General features: G+C 38.6%; 1 protein-coding gene across 2 annotated transcripts in view; it reads left to right on the forward strand.

The window, feature by feature from the left end:
- Nucleotides 1-2,115: 2,115 nt before the first annotated feature.
- The window catches only part of LOC139470803 (protein LZIC-like), a 158,193-nt gene continuing 138,610 nt past the window's right edge, over nucleotides 2,116-21,698 (forward strand). Inside the window, exons 1-2 of one of the 2 annotated variants that reach the window (XM_071253091.1) lie at nucleotides 2,116-2,256; nucleotides 17,404-17,522. In XM_071253091.1, coding sequence (XP_071109192.1) covers nucleotides 2,254-2,256; nucleotides 17,404-17,522 — 122 coding nt within the window. In that variant the 5' untranslated portion in view covers nucleotides 2,116-2,253. The remainder of the gene's footprint in view (nucleotides 2,257-17,403; nucleotides 17,523-21,698) is intronic. The other variant, XM_071253092.1, reaches the window with a different exon arrangement.

Raw genomic sequence — 21,698 nt, forward strand, 5'->3', positions numbered from 1 at the left:
AACTGACCAAACAGCTTCGAGAATCACTAATTGCACACTGTGCAAATATCAAAAAGATACACTGCATATTTTCACCCATATGGGTAATAAATATGTATAATCTTTGAAATAAATGGTACACTACTTTTGATGTTTTGCTTTTGAGGCAGTGATGACATATGATTTCATATTGCACTCCTTCCAGTTATTTCACTGTTTGACTTTGATTGAACTTCTCCGTTTCTTTATCAAGCATGAAAAAATAGTTTCTTTGCAAATGTATTTACAATGCATTGAATAAATCCTGCTTGAACATGTGAATTGCTGTCGTTTTTATTTATTGTTGCATGTTCCAACCAACTAAATAAATATTACGATTGGGGATAATTGAATGTGGTTCGGTATGAGTATATATTATGTTGTTATTACTTGGTTTCATTTAAGTATTCCTGTGGTGAGCAGAATATTACTTAGGCTAATAGTGATTGCTAGCACCTGTCAGTGATGCAGAAAGGTGACACAAGCAGTTTAAACCATCGCTAAACTACCCCCTTGGCTGGTTTATATTTTTCAGCTTAAACTGGTGGTGAAGACTACGGTTTTCGTTAAAAACGTTTCGATAATACCGGACTGGTTTAAACTAACTATTTATACCTGGTCCATGGCTAAACTTCCTCTAAACCACAGTGCCTTATATTTATCAGTGTCAAGCATTATAAGGCTTTTACCATATTAAATACTTTAAAGCGAATTAGATTTCACATATTCATTGCAAGGACTTTACAAATGTCAAATGTTTTTCATTAGCAACTATATTTTAATAAGAAAATATGGGGATCAAATCTTGGATTTTACATTGTGAGGTGTCAAATATTGGTTATCATTTTTTTATATTATGTTAACATATATAAAATAAACTACAAGTCTACTGCAAGTCTAAAATTAAAGAATACGGAAATCTATGCCTTATGGACTATGTTGTTGTAGGATGTCATCTTCTTGTGATTTGTCGTGATACCAAAAAGTATATGATTTCCATTTCGATATTTTATGTTGACCAATAGTTTGGTCAACCGTGAACAAAACAATAAGAATTCTCACCTGGATAGTTGATTTACAATTCATGGCCGAGCTGGTATTAGCATAGTGCAGTTACGTACGCCCCTTTTCCTCTGCAGCCCTCTGTCGCCTTTTGACGGCATATTGAAAACTCGATTTTCGTCATTTATAACGGGAACGGGTCAAAGCCAGGGCGCATATAAGAGCCGCACCAATGGGTCAAAAGGGCCACATGAAAAAAATAAATTAATAAAAAAAAAAAACCCAAAACTAACAAAAAACATACAAGATGAAGTTCTATGTCGCTACTTTTGATTTGTGGTCCTTTTGACGTTTTATTGTAGATCTATCCCTTTTCACTTTTTTTGGGTGGGCGATTTGACTAGGGGTTGAGGCCTTGTTTACTTTTTTTGGTGGCCGTTTTGACCAATGTGTTTGTGGCCCTTTTGACTACAATCCTTTGTAACAAGTTATTTTCGGTAACGAATATGTAACATCACACAAATATTCTTTACAAATCCACTTGAAATAGCATCGTCTTATATGGACTATTTTGTTCTCGTTTAGTTTACATATATTTTGTTGTTTACCAAACCAATTACAGTAATCTTTATTTGAAACTTATTTCATACAGTCAGATATAAAATTAGATATTCTACATCTCTCAATATGGCAGGTACTTATTTGAAAACATCATTGTTTACTTTCATTGAGTGGATTTGTACGTTTGAAAATACATGGGGTAAAACATGCCTGAAAAAAGTTCTTCTAGACCTGTATGTATTTTTGGCATTGCAACCACCTTGGACGCGTTTTACGTGGTAGTTGTTATACATACGTTGAGTATTTTGATATCTTATCTTCACGGTACAGAATACAGGACCATCGCAGAGAATTACAGTTGTTTTGTGTGGCCGTTTTTGTAAAAATAACTAGGTTAGTTTGGTATTGGTCCGCTTTCCGTGATTAAGCTCCTCACAGCGATAGCTCTTTCGCGGAGCTTTCTATATCACCGAGAGTGTAACGAAGGTGTCACGCGCTGGGAAAGGAGCTTGTTCCGTGATAAACGAAGGGCGATAACTCGGAATCTTACCATGTGTAAGCAAAGACTTGTGCGGACCGAGACTTGCGTAACGGTTTGAAGTGATTGACGAAGTAACGTTTCTGGCAGGAACGGTGTTTCGAAACTTTGGCGATATATGCTAATGTAATTGCATGGTAATCATAATAGCATTTGTTTCTTTTAAAGTGAAAGGCAGTTGATTGATGGCTCTTTTCAGCGCTACTTAAATAATATCGCTATACTCAATAATTGACACACCTTCTTGACAGGTAAGCTCACAGTTACACCTTAACAGGCGACCGTGCCCAATAAGGAGACATTTTCCGAAGCAGGTGATACCCCGATTTTATGCATCTTCACACCATGCGATCTAAACAGCAGTTAAGGTTGGCCACCATAGATTTGCATTGATAGTGTGATGATTGAAGTTGAATAAAATTAAAAATTCATCGCCCACACAGATACACTTCACAGTTTTGGATAAGGTGGGACATTCTAAGTTCTGTGATATCATCCACTGGCATCTTAGGCGTAAACAAAGGTACTGAAAATGACCTCTGAAAATTAGGTACATCATAAATGTCGCCATTTTTTATACATTACCAAAGTCACCAATCACGGCGTTATTTACAGCATGTTATGAAATCTAATTTTTTTAGATATTTACTTGGAGAAATGAATTTCAAAAATAGGATATTAGTGATCACGGGTATCTGTCTTTTATGAAATCACCAATGATCATTCCAAAACATCTCCGATAACCCTAGAATCGCCCCAACACACCCGATACACTCCCCAAAGCCCCAATGCATATAGAACATGCAACTTCTCTGTGCAATGTAGGTAAGGGATCATTATATTTTGAGGAAAGGGCCATCAAATCACTCTGGGCCATTGGTTGTGTTTATTTTCATTATCCACAGTACCATGTAAGCAGTCTACTCTTTCTGTATGCAGTATTTGTGATCAGATTGGGAATGCCTCATCTACAGCGTTATCAATGTCTGTTGGCTTGCTTCAAACTGGTAGAACTTAGCAAGAGGTAGCCAATTTTTTATCTTATCCTGCATTACTACTTAATGCTTCAACTGTTATTTTCTTTGACATCGGAGACAGAGCTGTGGGAGGTCCTGGCTTCCGAAATAGTTGGACCTACCAAGTTGTGTGGCTTGCACCCTCACAGCTAAACCCACATGGAGACCTTTGGAATACAGTACCATTTTCTCGTGAGGACGGTTGCTGCCTTAGGCCATGTGTCTCAAAGACAAGGAACCAGATTTTGTGAGAATCGCGACCTTCGGATTGTTGGCCTGCCAGCTAACCGACCGAGCTACGTTTACACTGAAAACTAAGTGCAAATTTACTTAGTCATTCCTACTCCGTTATGGAACTGAACAAAAGGGTCAAATGGGTGACGGACACTTACGAAGGTTACGGGTATAGCCATGGTGTCTCATGAATTTAGTCTCCGTACACTTACGAGTGATCCTGATGCCATTTCGTACACTCATCCCATTCTGTTATCTACAAGCTACCGAGTGGTGAGGAATGAGCCGATATGATGCGAACTGAAAATTGATCCAGGCGCCAGGTGTTATTCCCACTCGGGTCTTAACCAGGTACCAGATTGGATGGCAGACTGGTTGACCTCTGTTGCTCTATACCCTAGTTTTAATGTCAATAATAGTGAGACTATTTTGTCCTCCTCGACATCCATTCCACCGACCCTATGCTTACGCATTTAATCTGAGCTAGATGATGATTTTTCTAAGTTATTACTCTTTCCGGCTCCTTGTTATAGGAAACTTGATTTTCACATGCATGCCTTTGAAGTTGCGAACAATCTGCATACATTGGATGACGACCTACATCATATGACATTTCTATGGCCCCCTGGTTATTTTCCCAGATCATCAAGCCAATTACCGCTTACCTACACCTGAGGAACGTTCAGTTTGAGTCTTACATCGACAACTGCATTCTGAATCACCAAGATACGGAAACCCTTCTACTTCACAGGGATTTCACACATCGTCTACTCAGGCAGCTGGGATGGGTCATCAATGAGCCCAAGTCGGAACTCATCCCGTCTTGCGAGCTCCAATTCATAGGCGGCCTCTTTCGCACGGACCAGGATCTCCTCGTACCATCTGCTACCGGCCATTCACCAAGCTCACACTCTACGCCAGAGGCAGGTGTTGTTGGGCCTTCTCACTTCGGCTCAGAATCTAACAGCCAGAGGCGGACTACAACTACATCCGCTACAACAGTCACTGGACAAACTATCATCCATTCCAAAAAATCCAAAACTTGGAAATACCACCATTCCAATTGGAAATATGACCATTCCAATATTTGGAAAGGTCATATTTCCAAGCTTGGATTTGTTTGGAAATGTTTGGATACAACATGTCATAATCATATCTGTTAAAAGTTGTACAACTTTTGACCTTATGTGAGATTAGTAATGACATGAAAGTAAATAATTAAGAGTATTTTGGCACTATGTACCACGAAAAGACCAAATCATGAGCAAATGTAACTAAAAGCAATTCTGTCATTTAAAGTGGCTACTCTTTATATTTAATTTCTTATCTTCCTTGTCTATAATCATATGACATTAACTTTGAACTTTGAACAATTAAACAAATATTTTGTTTTCCCATACCGACTTACGGTTGTCGTAGAACAAAGAACGTTTCAAGAATATAGAGGGCCTCATTATTATAATTTGAACTAATATACATATGTACATAATAGTACTAGGTATAAATGAATTTTGATAAGTGTTAGTACAAGAATATGAACTTCGAATTATCTCGGAATTATGCGCAACACATAGGGCTGAAAATTTTATAATTGTTCTGGAACTATCTGACGGTAATTCAAAACAGGGAACAAGATTTCGTCAAATGAATCATTGAGCCAGGAATGCAACGATTTAAATGCTGACAAAATGAATAAACATATCTGGAACAGAGTAGACTGTTCATGTGGACAATTATATGCTACGTCTATAGCCAATGAAGTTGATCACCCCATGTTATAGCATTTGTTTCATATAAAAGATAGAAACCAAATAAATGGGACAATTAGTTGTTATGAATTAGCTTTACCTCTGTGACATATCACACGACTAAATGTGAATATGTTTATCAAATAATCAATTACAGTAATTAACCTATTGTCCTTATTTATACACAATTTAATTACGTATTGGGGTACAATATATAATGCACAAATACACAGAATGATTTCTTATTTTGTCAATTTAATCATAACCCAAATCATACAAATCAAAATGTGAAAGTAGTGACTGACTTTATGATCAAGGGTATAAATACTCAATTGTATCTATTATCCTAATAGTATAACTAAACCCTGTGTATATACTGAGCATATTTAGATACACCCGGAGCTACGACCCCAGCCACATAATCAATCAAGAAAGTATATTAGATTGAATTACAAATGTGCTATCACTTAAACAAAATTTTCCGTTATCCACGTAAGCCTAAACCTGGGAGAAATAAAGTTCTGTTTTGTTCTGAAGACGCCGTCATGATTAGTTGGCGCCAGTCTAGACTGTCCAATCAACGTGAATATACAAACCGTGATGTTACTTGACCAACCATGCAAGTAAGATTTCAGCCGTAATATTACTTTAGTCACTCCACATATTACACATCTTATATGCTGCAAACGCAGCGAATGTAATGCTACTACGTCACAGCTGCCTCGGTAATTAAGGGCTGGAATGTTTTTGTGAAGGCAGTTAGAGCAGACGAATTTCCCCCCTCGCTGTATAATGACTGTCGCTAACCATATATGTGTATTTTTCGTGTTTTTGGCTTGATTTGATTGTCCTTTGGTAAAAACAAATGTTCAATTGTGAAAGCAAACCCTTTTCCCCTGAACGTTAAAAGACAGCTGACTTTGTTTTTGTCTGAAATATCAACGTTTGGAGTCGTTTATATATTCGGAAATCCATAGTATGTTTAATATTTATAATATAATATGGACAATGGTAAAATTCATTATCACAGTTTAAGTGCTATTCACAAATGTATGTAAATCTGCTTCGTAATGAATATAGCACGGCAATAAATGTATGCATCTGATTTTTCATTTGTTCTGTATTCTTTGACGAGAATGAGTTTCGTTAATGATGATCACTCTCACAGATTTTTTTATAAGAGGATAGGACTTTAACTGGAGAATAGTTATGAAAAATATATATATATATATATAAGTATAGGCGGTCTGTGCACATGTGGTGAAACTGATACCTCATTGATTTGCTAATCGGGACTTGGAAATCATAGTCTGTCATTAAATTGATTTTAAAATATATGGTTTTGACTGTAGTACGTCCTGACATCATAATATTATGTTGTAAACAACTTATCTTATCTTATGTTAAGTAAAACAATTATTGATAACTTCCTGAATTCCAATTGTTCAATGAACAGAATTATTCACAGCTCTGGCGTGAGACAACAATAAATTAGATGTTACCAAAGATTGTCCATTTTATGATCTTAGGCACATGCCGGCGCGCTTACATGTGAGCCGTCTAGACGACTGTCTGTTTTGTAATTAAATGGCAGCTGCCATCCAGCCGAATACTTAATCTTGAGACCTATTAGTTGTCTCATAATTAACCAAAACATTAGCCCAAGAAACCAAACTCTAGCTCGCAGACACCCCTTACTCACCCCAATATCCCAAAGAATAACTAACTACCTCAATGAACACCAAACTCAAAATCTTAAACAAAACTGCAAAAAATCAAATATCTTCACCCCAAAACTCAAAATATCCCAAATAGACACAACGCTAGCTAACCAAATAAATAAACAAACCGACCCAAACATAGCTAAAACCACCACACTTGCATACATACACGAAAATTGGCCAAATGGGTGTCACATATACACTGACGGATCTTCAGACCCGATCTCCAACCACACAGGCTTCGGAGTCCATACCACACAACCAGTTATATCCACACAATCTTACCGACTCCCTAACAACCAATCTATATTCACGCCGAACTTATGGGCATGGCCTCAGCCCTGCATAACCAACAATCTAAAAACAACAATAAAATCCTAATTCTCACCGACTCCCTTAGTGGACTACAAGCCCTCCAATAAATTATTAAACCAAATACTTAAAAGCTCCAACGACCTAACAAAAGCAGGCAAACAAATAACCTTCTTGTGGATCCCCGCCCACAGAGGAATTTACGGCAACAAAAGCGCCGATAAAGCAGCTAAATTATCTCTTAAAATACAAGAAATAAGCCTAAAGCTACCCATCTCAAAATCAGAAATTAAAAGTGTAAACAAACAAAAAATAACCAAAAAATGGCATAATCAATATCAAAACTCAAATAGCCAAATCAAAAAAGTGCTCAGAAAACCACTAGCCAAACCTAAAATCCTACACCCCTCTAAAAAGATTGACAGATTAATTACAAAACTCCAAACAGGACACACTAACCTAAATAACCACCTAAAAAAACTTAAAAGACACACCACAGGCAACTGCCCCCACTGCAAACAACCCGAAACCACAGAACACGCACTCATCCACTGCACCCACTACCAAATACACAGAACCACACTACAAACCACCCTCAATCTAAATAAGGTTCCTACTCTAGATGAAATACTAAACCCTCAAAATAAACTAGAAAACTTCAAGGCCCTAGGCGTATTCCTAATCAAAACAGACCTAATTAAGCACATCTAAAAACTAATTAATCTACCAATCCAAAATCCAATAAAGATACAAACAACCACCTCACCCAGCTCCCTTAGTTCCCTCCTCCACCCACCTCGGCATTCATTCCAAATTTAAAAATCTCAAAAATTCAATATAAGCAACCCCTAAAAGCCCCCTCTTGGGTTGCGCACACCACTTTCACCCTTTTCGGAATACACTAAATGGTCCGGCCAGGCCAATGTGCGAAATACGCTGCAGTCGGAAAGCGCACGTTAAATCTTCTATATCAGTCAGTAGTTGTCTCAGCACTACACAATCCGCAATCTAAAAAACAAAAAATCCTCATCCTAACCGACTCCCTCAGTGGACTACAAGCCCTCAAAAATAAAAACACTAAAAACCACCCCAAACTAATAAATGAAATACTCAATAGCTCAAACAACTTAACTAGGGCAGGTAAACAAATAGAGTTCATTTGGACCCCTGCCCATGTAGGAATCTTTGGAAATGAAAAGGCAGATAAAGCAGCAAAATTATCCCTTCAACTCCCAAAAATAAGCTCAAACTTACCCAGCTCAAAATCAGAAATCAAAAGTCTCACTAAACAAAAATATAAACCAAAACTTAAATAGCTTAACTACAAACAGGCCACACCAAACTAAATAATCACCGTAAAATAGCTAATCTACACACAACAGGAAACTGCCCACATTGCAAACAACAAGAAACACCAGAACACGTACTCATTCACTGCACACGCTACCAAACACACCGAAAAACACTAAAGACCACCCTAAATCTTAAAACCGGACTTACACTTGAATCAATCCTAAATCCACAAAATAAATTAGAAAAATTCAAAGCCTTAGGTTTATACCTAATTAAAACAGGACTAATTAGTCGCATTTAAACCCCAAATAAAATAATAAAACCAAAACTACCTTATCTAACAACCACCCAACACACACAGCTCCCTTAGATCGTCCCCCACCCACTCTTGGCATTCTTTCCAAATCTCAAAATTTCAAAATTACTATAAAAGCAACCCCTAAAGCCCCTAATTCATAGCCTTTTTATTGTTCAAATTACTGATAAAACATATTTTAACTTGTTCCTTCTAACCATATTTCCAAACAATTCCAAACCATTCCAAACCATTCCAAGTTATTCCAAACATTTCCAGTGTTGGAAATATACATGTTTGGAAATGTTGCCATTCCAATTTTGGATTTTCTGGAAAGATCGATCTTTCCAAGCTTTGGAAAGTTTGGAATGAGCGATCTTTCCAAAGCATTCCAACGTTCATTCCAAATTGGAATGGACGCTGTTTGGTCTTGTGAGTTTCACCCTTCTTCTTCAATGGATCACAACAGGGATGGGGGCACATCTGGAGTTAGAAGCACTGGCCAAGTGCTCGCAATATCAACAGACAACATTACAATCGTTTGGTGTCTGCTACCAAAGGACGCACGACTCATCGTCCCTGCTGTTAAAAACCTTCCTTATTTCAACTAGTGAGGTTCATAATCTAGCACGTCCATGGAGTGGATGCTCCACCTCGATGCCTTCTTCCTGGTTTGCCAACAATTCGGCCCGCCACTTTTTGACCTATTTGCCACCAGCTACATCTCACAACACTAGACCTAATATGCCTGGTTCGGGATCCTCTGGCCTGGGCAGTAGACGCCTTCTGCATTCCCTAGACAGACATGAAAGCGTACACTTTTTTTCACCACCTGAACTTCTTACCAGGGTTCTACAGAAGATCAAACACACAGAGAAATATCTCTGCTTTCATTCCCGCCTTGGTTTGGAATTGCTTTGTAGACCTTCGAGACCTCGAAGACAGCGACCCTCTCGAACTCCCAGGGTGGCCACTCTTGCTGAGACACCCTTACAGGTGTATTGCTAAAGCTAATTCAACCAGAGTGGCGAAGGCTATTGCCTTAGCTCATAGACCTTCAACATACTCCTTATGTTATGATAAATGGAATTCCTTTGAATCTTTTTGCAAAGATATAAAACAGGAACCAATGTCGGCGTCACCAGAATTCATGACTGACTTTCTCCTCCATCTTCTCAATAAATGTCACCTCAAGGGCAGTACAATTACGTCAAATTTGGTAGCCCTCAATTTGGTGCTGGCAGTTCCCAGGGATCACAAAATGACCCAAGATCCCAGAACTGCAATCACCTTGGCGGTCATTTTGACTGGAGGAACAACATGCCAAGTTTGGTCCCCCTGCTTGGGATTTAAACGTGATACTAAAGTGACTCCGTACCGCTCCTTTTGAACCACTTGACTCAGCATTTTTCTTTAGTCTCAACAAAAAGATGGTATTACTACTAGCCTTGGCTATGGCAGCTTGAGTCAGCGAGTTACACGTCCTAGACATCTCCCGAGTATAGTTCGAGCAAAGAGCGCACAGAGCTGTCAACCTTTAGTTGTACTGGGATTTCACAGACGAGGATGAACCACTTTTGTGCACTGTGCATCCCCTAAACGTTTTCCTTTGTCAACCCAATACACAACGTGGATCTTGGAAATGACTATTTATTCCAGTCTCGCTTTCATCCAAAACAGAAGTCAGTCAGTCAAAACACTATTGCACTGTGGTTGCACTCCATCATATTGCAGGCTTATGAACTAGCAGGCTTAATTGGTCCAACCTAGACCCAACTACCCTCATGAGATTTGAGCTGCCGCTTCGACTATGGCTCTTCACAGCAACTGTTCCATTCAATCCATTATGGAGGGTGGTTTCTGGCGCCCGGATAGAGTCTTCGACAGTTTCAGGGGTTCACAGTTTCAGTCCTCTGGTGGAAGCGCAACAAATCACCAACGCCAGGCGAACCTGATTACTACACCCCGGAACCTCTCTGGTAGTTATTACCCAAGACTAGGGAGCTAAGTCACTCCGTGAAACTTTGCAGCCCCCATGACCAGTTTTTAATTCCCTTTGACTCCTTATGTGGCATGCCAGGTATCATTTGCATAAGATCATCCATATTTTTTTATGTGTTACCCATCTCCAACCGCAACTTAGAAGAGAGCAGACGGACAAAATAAAATACAAAATTTAGAAATATCTTTCAATAATTATAAACAGCTGATTAAATATATAGTTAACTTGGTTCTTTTATGACAATGCAATGTTGTTGTTTTTCATTAGATCACAGCGGCAGGAAAATAGAGGTGTTGCTTGCTCAGGTTTGCTCTAGGATTTCTGAGCCTCTCAAGAAGTTGGTGTTATCTGTATACATCAATTGCACCATGTCATTGACAACGTTTGGCAAGACAAGCCTGACTAATTCATTTGTCCACCATTAGTCTGGTGGCATGAGGGTACAAACACCCTACATGCCTTGTCGCACTCAGGAACCTAAGCTTTAATTGACATGCTGCCTCAGGCTGAGAGTCTTGTTATTCCCCAAGAAGCTTTCAAAATTACCCCCACAGACTCAACTACCTAGCATCTCTGTCCATGGGGAAGTGGGCATTGATTTTGACTTACTAGAGTCAACTCTACTGTCAACAAATCACATCGACTTGGCTTTGTCTGTGGACCTCCACTATGGGCCACAAGATTTCAAGTTGATGCCAACTCCAAGACATTTGAAAGTTTGTTCCGTCTGACCATTTGATACTCAAGGTTGTTCGCACAGGATACAAATTGAACTTTCACCAGCGTCAGGCACTTGTATCCAGACCTTTGGATCATAGATTTCATTTCAAAGTGACCTCAGCTCAGGTAACCAGGAATGACGTCAATGGAACCTGATTGAGATTCAATAGTAGAATTGGAAGTGACGTCATGAGGATGTCACCAGGCTAACAATTTTACGTTGTGACAACATTGTGTTTACCATGTGGTATAGTTAAGACATTCCATTGGAGTCCATACAACGTTATTCTGTGAACTCACATTAATGTTGTCACAACGTTGTGGTCTGTGGGCTGACGTTGTGATACATCATATTTATGTCGTCACATCATTGTGATAACGTTGTATTTCACGTTATGGGAGCGTATTTTACGTTGTGGTAATGTTGTATTTTATGTTGTGGCAATGTTATAATATTACATCCCTACAATGTTATTTTGTGGGCTACCATGGACGTTTGTGTTAGAAGGATGAAAATGCTGTAAAAACGTCACAAAAACATTCCGCGACTTGTTCTGGAAATGTTTTGGAATATGCTCTTGTCACGTGAATGTGTATGCTTCAAGATACCCTTTACCAATGTTTTGAAACCAGGGCATCAAAAAACCCAGTTAACAGTTAGGTCGTGTTTTGCTGACAAAGACACACATGACAATAACGCATAGTCAGACACCATTACCCTTTAGGCTTGTATTGCAGGAAACAGGAATGGCAGACATGGTAAGGGACTGACCATTTGATATTCTAGGAGGTGGTTGTGGCCTGGGATTTTATAAAAAAAATATATTGTTGCTGAAAATTTGTGACAAAAATAATATGCTTCAGACTGGTGAAAAAAAAAGAAATTGACTGCACAAAAATTACATAGTTGCAAGGTGCTTATCTTCAGACTCATAGAGATAGATAAAAATATTTATTATATACTTCAGTGTGAAAGACTGAGTTTTCTAAAGTTGAGAAAAGTGATATTTTCATTGCAGTGAACATAACACTTGATATTTCACTGCAGTGAACATAACACCTGATATTTCACTGCAGTGAACATAACACGTTGACGGAAATATGTTGGCCTACACGAGACAGCTCGTGCACAAACTGTTGATTTACGTCAGTTCAACGTTGAGTGAGTGAGTGAGTGAGTTGGGTTTAACGCCGCTTTTAACAGTATTCCAGTTATATCGCGGCGTGTCAGCTTAATGTGGGAGGAAAGCCCGAAGTGATGCAGGTCTCAGACGTTTACCACTTTGGTGAAACCCACGATTACAGGTATGGTGCTGACAAACCTAGAAACATAATTAGGGCGAACCGGGATTCGAACCCACAATCATAGGCGCCTTAGACGACTGGGCCACCCGTGCCCCCCAGTTCAACGTTGACAAGTCATATAATGACAGATGGTCATTTATGTAGTTAATACCGATTCTTACCGTTTGTTATTTTGTTGAAAATGATTTGTATTAAACTGTGAATTTCTCTTCTGATTTGTCAGTTGATACTTTATGTTTCGCAAAGCGCCATTTTGTTACTTGAATTGCGTGTATTCTTTCGCTTCGAACAACCGTCTCATTGATTTGAATTTTTTTTTTTTTGATGAAGTTGATTTTGTATATAATCATATCCAAATTTATACTAAAGAATTTTAGTGACATCAAATATTTTTGGTTACTTTTGTTTATATTTTTTTAAGATTTAGCAAAGACGGAACTACATTTTTAGTCGTACTTACAAGGGGTGGAAAACCGTCCATGTGTGTTATGTAGGGAGACGGGGGGAAGGAGATATCTTCACTCGTGGCTACGCCACTCGTGAACATATCTCCTTTCTCCCTGTCACTCGGTGAGAGAAACATGATATTTCACTCGACACGTGAAATATCCTCTATATCTGGTTTTGTAGCTGTGACTGAAAAGTATCTAATCTCCATAGAAAATTCCAGGTCATCCCCCTCCCCCTTGAATTTTAAATAGTTGGTCCCTAATCAACTCTATAAAGTATATCATCAACTGTCAGTCATGCGACGTCGCCATTCATCAAAGAAATTCAAGACACAGTTGTATTGACATTTTCAAATATTAAGATAGTTGAAAACTATGAAATTGATTGCCAGAATCTTTTTGGTTTTGTCTTTATCCTCTTCCCTGAAATACAAAAACTTTTAATAAATCTCTAGCAAGTATTTGAAATATATATGATGAGAAACATTCAATTGGAGATAAAATGTTATCAATATTCTAACAATAATGTATAATATGCAAGTGTTATAATATGTCAACATGTTGAGTTTTTGCGAGCGCAAGCACGGGAGCCTTGAGGGTGACTGGTTAAATTGTTCCATACATAAAAAATATCCTGCAATAGCAATCTACTGTACCAAAGTGCTGTGCTTATTATCCCCCGCCATGGAGTGGAAGGGGTATATAGGAATGGGTGCCGTCCTTCCATCCTTCCGTCTGTCCGTCACATTTCGTTTCCGGAGAAGATCTTGAAAACCGTACCATATTTCTTCACCAAACTTGGCACATAAATACATCTTGTGGTGAACTGGTGCCTTTTGATAGTTTAAGATTCTACAAAATATTATTTTTGAGTTTCCATGGCAACGACTTTGATTTAGACTGAAAATGGCGGTAGTCCTCATTTCCAGAGCAGATCTTGAAAAATGTACCATATTTCTTCACCAAACTTTGCACATAATGTCATCTTGCAGTATTGAATACATTTCCTTTCTTGTTGGAAAGTTCTGCATTGCTTGTGTGTATGTTCCTCCAAAAGTGTCATGGACACGGTTGTTGCATTCACTGACTAACTTCATGCAGAAACACAACTCATTACAAATACAACAGTGTAACTGATCTTAAACCTACTCAAATGTATAAACACTGCTTCCCTTCTGTACATATTCTTGTCAACCATACTTCACTTGCTTGATAACGGTGTTACTACCTACACCGAAACCATCGATCCTAATTGTAATAAAGAAGTTGTTTGTCCATATGTCTCATCCTTACTCATTAGAAATACAGTTACATATTCTATCATAAACAGCAGATGGCAAAACAACACCAGTAATAACTTTTTTAGTGCTGCAATTAGGCCATTTCACAGGAGCTAATGCATTGCACACAACCGGACATGTCATATTGGCGGGGGATAGGAGTATTTCATGCTCAATGGGTTGCACACGGGTTGAGCACCCACTGAACACACATGTGCCATGGGTGTAACACAGGTCCGGGTTTCAGTTGGATTTGACAAAAATATCAAGTGAATAGTGCTACATTTATTGAACATAAAGTAGTTCAATATTGTTAAGTATTATTCTGTACAGTAGTACATGGCAAAATATGGAGATCGAAAACCGAACGAATATGGTTGCTATCAATTTCATTGTATTTTTCTTTGGTGCACACTGGCTACTCCTATCTCACCTTAATAATCAACAAATATTGATCTACTCACTGACAATATATTGAAATAACTTTTGACTATCGATTAGCTTATCACCACACAACCAAGGACCAATTACCGCAAACACCCTATACACATTATAGCGTGCGACGATAGACTCGTTTTACTTTTGCTTCTTTGCATTAGAAGGGAGTCGGATATATTTATCGGAAAATGATGAATTGATTCTGTTGGGGAAATATTGACCTACACATGTAAGCGCCTTACTACAATATAACTTTAGACAACACCAACAACCAGATGAACCATACTTAAATACTTCAGCCAGTTCAGTCCGAGCTAATTAGGCCTATTCGTAATTAACAAGCATGTTTCTCTCTCTTCCCTAAAATGCAATTTAATAACATCATTCAGCGGAAATGCCTACAGTTATTCGACCTGAAAATACTTCCATTGTTTTGATACCCTCTCTTCTCCGTATAACATTAACAGAAATCTACTCAATATTTTCAATGGACTGAAATGAGCGAAATTGTTTCACAAAACTCCTTCACCACTATATACATGTGTCTCAAATATTGATATCAACACTGACGCACATTGAAAGTGACCAGCAAAGTGCATTCTAAAATCCCACCACTTTTGAGTAACATGATACATTAATCATTTGAGGTGAGGTGAGGTGAAATTGGGTTTAACATCGCGTCCAAGATTATTGCACTTATATAGCAACGTGCATGCACGTGTGTGTGTGTGTGTGTGTGTGTGTGTGGCTGCTTGTACTAGTCCGAACTGATGCTGATTTATAGTGCTACCTCACTGAGATACCATGTCACAGTTTAACATGAATACCCCACTCAGACACAGTATACTGACTCCGAGCCGACCAGTCCTTGTTTTAGCCCCTTAATGCCGAGCGCCAGACAGGGTAACATCAAGTACGATCTTTTAACGTCTTTTGGATTGACGCGTCCGGGGATCGAACCCCGGACCTTCCGCTCTTGGGGCGGACGCTCTACCACAAGACCACGGAGGCGTTCTAATCATTTGACTATCACCATGTACAGAAACATAACAACTAGCGGATACTGCTTTTGAAAAATTAACTTATCTGCACAAGGACTTGGTTGTAATAATATATCCAGAGTGAGCTTGAACTAGCCTAAGATAACTTGTGATAACATATGTTCTGCGATAATGTGACACCATTCTGACATTACTTCATGTGGCAACTTGGCTTTACTTTTCAGCAGTCACTCTCACACTGCCAAAAATGTGCGTCAATTATTTGATTGTAATATTGCTTGTGACTATGAGTAAACAGCTAATAACAAAACATGTGGACTTTTATCTGACTCATGTAAGCTTTATTGTCATTAGACATTTATCAGAATACAGATTACTTCTTACATAGATTTATGTGTTTAAAAAATAAATAAATTAAGAGATGGTAGATCAGCAAGTGGATTCCTAAAGGTAATTTACAAAAACGTTTTGTGATGTCCAATGCACAATGTTTCACAATGTAAATTTGCAATGTTGTTGTTACGTTGTGGTTAGTCCACAACGTAACAACAACATTGCAATGTAACAATGTAACGTAATACTAATGTTGTCAGGGAGACACAATTATGTTTTGGAGATTTCAGTATTAAGAGATGAAAATCCAAATGCCGAATATATAGGAAAGTAATGCATTAATGAATTGGTACTCTGTTGAAATCAAGTTGATTTTGATGAAGCAATTCTATTGCCATATGACTATCAAGAAGCAGACTGTATAAAGTTTCACTGATGTTTCACAAACGTAGTTAAAAAACATTGTGTGGTGTCCCATGCACATTTTCACTATGTAAGTTTGCAACATTGTTATTGCGTTGTGAAATAACACAGTGACAAAATGTTGTGACCACAACATTACTGTCAGCTATTATGCACTACTATATGCAAGATCCCACCAAAAAGTATAGTGTATTCTGGCTATGATGTAATAGAGGTAGGTTATTCAAAGGAATTATCAATCAAATGTTATTGTGTATAATTCAAAGAATGCTGCCTCTATCAAATCAGGATATGATGTCTCCTACGTCCCCAATCTCTCTGCAACTAGTGGATGTAGTGATTGGAAAAAAGTAACATTTCCTGCCGGGTGCACAGGGTTTTGCACAAGGACTGGTTGGGATGGGTGAAGAGGACATTTGTTGAAAATTGAAGGATAATTTTTGGTGTGATGTTAGCCAAATTGTAGGAGTATTAGCTATGGTGTAATAGAGGTAGTGTTTTTAGAATTATTCACAATGATAACAAATTCAGTGAAGGTATAAAATCAGTGTCCAGTATATTGAATGTATCATTGTTCATCTCCATTATACGGTCCTGAAAAAGCAAAAAGTACCCTGGAAGAAAAGTATGAAGACTACCGAGCCTCATGTCTCTAGTTGCTTACTAGGCCCTGATGTAAAGACAGTGCAGTAAACCAAACATGTTTTTTTCCAGTTACTCTACAATCCATCAATGGCTTCTCGAGGGCAGCAGGAAACATCCAAGCTGAGGCAGAATATGGAAGAACAGCTTGATCGCCTCATGCAGCAGTTGACTGACTTGGAGGAATGCAGGTAATGCACTTAACATGATTTTCTCTTTTTCAGTTGAGGTAATTTATGAAGCGAAGTTGTCAGGCTGTCAACAGAATACTACAGATACGTTGTGTAAGGATAAATGCACCTGATATTCCTTGGCATATTTTTTAACCAAAATTGCACCAAATACTCAGAAAACCTGTGTCATGACGAATCCTGACAATTGGTCAGGTTGAACACATCATCAACTGGTTGATCATTTGTTTTCAGATATATACACAGTAAAAAAAGTGTTGCACCCCCTATACTTTTTCATGGAGGGGTGTTTTGAAAGGGTGTAAAGATAACCGAATTAATATTATAACCAGGATTTCGTGTATACCAACAAACCAGTGTATTGTCTATACAATGAACTTAAATGGGGTATTCCATGACCTTATGGCATGTAATAATCTCATGCTGAACTTTTACGAAAAATGAACGAACAACGAAGACGCATTAAGTATGGTGACATCTCAATAATTTTTAGTGACCAAATTCATCCAATAGGGTAAGAATGTCATATGGAGATTTGACGAACACAGTAAGTCAATATCGAGAACTTCCACCAAGCACTTGGATCACAGCTTGAAGTCTTCGTCTCATACCCCTCACCAGACGTTGGAATCGCTCCATGGGCAGCTGCTGCCACTCCTCGTGTAATGCTGCTTCCAATTCACGCAAGTTCTGTGGAGGAGGGTCCCGACGATAAATCAGGCGTCCCACAATCTCCCATACATGTTCCAGAAGATTCAGATCTGGACTCATTGCTGGCCATGGAATCTGCGTCAGAGCATTGTTGTGGATAACCTGGGTCACAGCTCGTGAACGATGTGGTCTGGCATTGTCATCCATGAATATCGGTCTGGTGGCCAGTGGATGATTGTCAAAATGGGGCACCACAACTGGATTCAGCACCTCTTGGATGTAGCGCTCCCCTGTCAAGTTGCCTCGTATGGTCACTAAATCAAGCTTACAATCAAATGAGAAGCATCCCCAGACCATAACAGATCCACCTACATATGGTACAGTTGGCATGATGTTTCTTGCAGTATAAGCTGTTCCAGGACGCCTCCATACTCTCACTCTGCCATCCACAACATGCAGAAGGAACCTGCTTTCGTCCGACCAGTGGACTCTTCTCCAGGACCTCAAGTTCCAGTTCTGTCTCAGTCTACACCAGGCTAGACGTAGTCGTTTGTGGTTGTCTGTGAGTTTAGGTCGCTTGATAACCCTTCTGGACTTCAACCCTGCAGCTTTAAGACGATTTCTCACGGTCTGGGTACTGAACTGTTGACGAGGAAGCCAAAGACGTTTCAAGGTTGTGCTTGTAGCAAATGGATGACGCGTTACCACCCTCAACAACGCTCTGTCATCTCTAACTGTGGTCTTACGTGGTCTGCCAGAGGGTCTGCGATTCCTTACATCATTAGTTTGTGCGTGTTTTCTGACCAAACGGCTTATTGTTGAGTAGTGATGTCTGGTTCTTCTGCCAATCTCCTTGAACGAAAGACCTGCTCCATGAAGGCCAATAATCTGCCACTTGACTGCTTCTGACAATCGTCTACCCGGCATTGTGGGTTACAATAAACTGGGCTGTCAGAGAACATCTTTTATAGGTGATGTTGAGCTTAAGAAGATACTGCAATCTGCAAATGTCATGCACCATGCAATTCACGTGCTGATTGCTACGTTTTGGTGATCATCTTCCCTCCGAAAACATTACACATTTCACATCAGATCCCCAAGGAATACCTACCATTAAAACCAGAGTCGGGCGTTTTAAATGTTGTGATGTATCAAACGTATTAATGTGGGGGTGCAACACCTTTTTTACTGTGTATATATTCAGAAAGTGATATGGGCTGAATATGAGTCTCTCGGAAGTTCCCTTACGCAGCAGGATTGTTGACAAGCTAAAAAGATGTTTTAGGTTACACACAACCAAATGTTTTCCCATAGACTTCTATAGTAACGTTATGATTTTTTTTTAATTACTAAGCATTCAACAGCTATTACCTGTACGTGTGTGCACAGTTTGGCCTTAGAGCAGCAATAAAAAAAATAAAAATGACTAGCTTAGCCAGCTCCTTTTCCGAGTACCGGAAGCTAAACACACCACCCCCAGTTTCGCACCAAATGTCACCTACTTGAAAATAGCTGTGGTCACATTCAGCATAAGTCATCATGTTGAAAAAGACAGTACTAAATATAGAAAAACATAGTCAGTTTTAATAACTGGATGGATGTACATTTGAAAGACATAAAAATCTTACAGAATATCCTCCAATCACAGCCTGCAGATATCTCTCGATCTGCACTGAAGGCTCCCTACGAAAACCGCACTCTCCAAACTGGTACTGATTTGGTGTAGTAGAACCTGTAGACAAATCAGAATATATTTGCACTTGTCAAATCTGTGATTTATATGTTGTATATATATGTAGCTTCTCAGAAAAAAAATGGAAATTGGATTAAGCTTCACTACTTGTTCCTATCCAGCATGTCTATATGGCACCAGAATACATAGTTTTGATGCACAGAAAGAGTTGTGAGAGTTTAATGATGTACACTTCATCAATGTTTTACAAAAGGCATTTCTGTATTAGTAAAGAAGATTTTACCTTCATGCACTGACCATGGAAGTTCATTTATATTTCATAAAAGATGGTGGTCAGGGGTCAATTCTATAAATGATTGAGGCTGCATAGATCATATCACCCTAAAATATTTTTTCGACTAAAAAAATTGAACAAATCTTTAAACCTCAAAACCAGTTACAATACATATTTAAAATTGAGTAGTGGTCTGTTGTTTGCCTTCCTTTGCTGACATCATCAGAACATAGCAGAGTCTGCTACATTCATGGAATATGGTTTTGACACTCATGACATGATGCGATTGATATTGTTTGAGATTGCTCGAACTTACACCATCCATTGTTTATATAATTAAACACTCAAATGGCTGTCAGCATTTGGTAAATCATCTATGGAGGGGCTATCACAAATGTTTGTGCTTTCATATACTCCAAAAATCAAAAGTATAATCCTCTATGATATAGGCTGATGACATAAGTACACATGGAAAGGAATCAGAAAAAAAATCTCAAAATTGGACAGAGAGCATGGAATTCAGGCCAACAATAAGCAAGGGACACATTAAGCAGCTTTAAAGTCATCATATATGTAAGGCTGGATAATGAACTTTACCCGAAAATAAGAAATAAAGGGGTGCATTGTTAACAGCAATCTCACACACTGACCAGTGAACCATACCGCCTATTAAAGCCGAGAAATTGAAATGGACCCTCAAGTAGTAAAAAGCTTTTTGAAACCACAACATGGAAGGAAATTACACTTAACTCTATTGATTTATTTAGTTAAGACTTTAAAATACTCACAGGACATCAAACATTCTTACTGTTTAATGTTTCAAGGTGGCTAAACTTGCTTATTTCAGTTATTTGCCAGTTTCAATGAAACAAAGTTAAAATTCCATATAATTTTGAAAATGTACAGCTTATTCTGACATAAATGTAATTCTTTTTATTCACAATTAACAGTGTCATGCAATACCAGCTTAAAATAGTGTTTCTCTCCAATAATTTATGGGTTTATAGGGGAATGAAAGATACAATGCATTTTACTAAACAGGGGAGATAATTTAGTTTTGTCGAACACTATCACATTCTTTACAGATGATTTCAGAACCATAATGTTACATTCCAAAAGAGCCAGTGGGTATTATTTTCATCTAAGCAGGTTCTGGGACTGGTGTATAGCCCTTACTTCATGTTTGCAAACTAAAAAACTGCACAGTGAGGCATTAAGGGAGCACTGTCAGAAATGTCTAGTGCATGAGGGTCATCTTATTATGGCACTTGATAGTGAGCAACAGAGGGGCCTCAAGTGGACTGGGGTTCTTAAATGTACTTACTGTACCTACATGTCCAAGTTCCACAACTTCTACAAGGTAATAAAGCGCAGCGAGGCAAAACAAGGGTTGTCGATCACACACTGCCAACACCGGACTTCGGATCAGCTTCTCCAAATGCCAAATTCGATGTCGAAACTCCTACTTCTTCTGCATGAGTGCACATATACCTCCCCAGTCAACATCAGGCATGTGAAAAGCTGAAAAAAGTGTTCAGACAATATCAAATGGCAAACC

Source organism: Haliotis cracherodii, unplaced genomic scaffold (assembly GCF_022045235.1).
Source record: "Haliotis cracherodii isolate W230 unplaced genomic scaffold, xgHalCrac1.p SCAF_21, whole genome shotgun sequence".
Lineage (NCBI taxonomy): Eukaryota > Metazoa > Mollusca > Gastropoda > Lepetellida > Haliotidae > Haliotis > Haliotis cracherodii.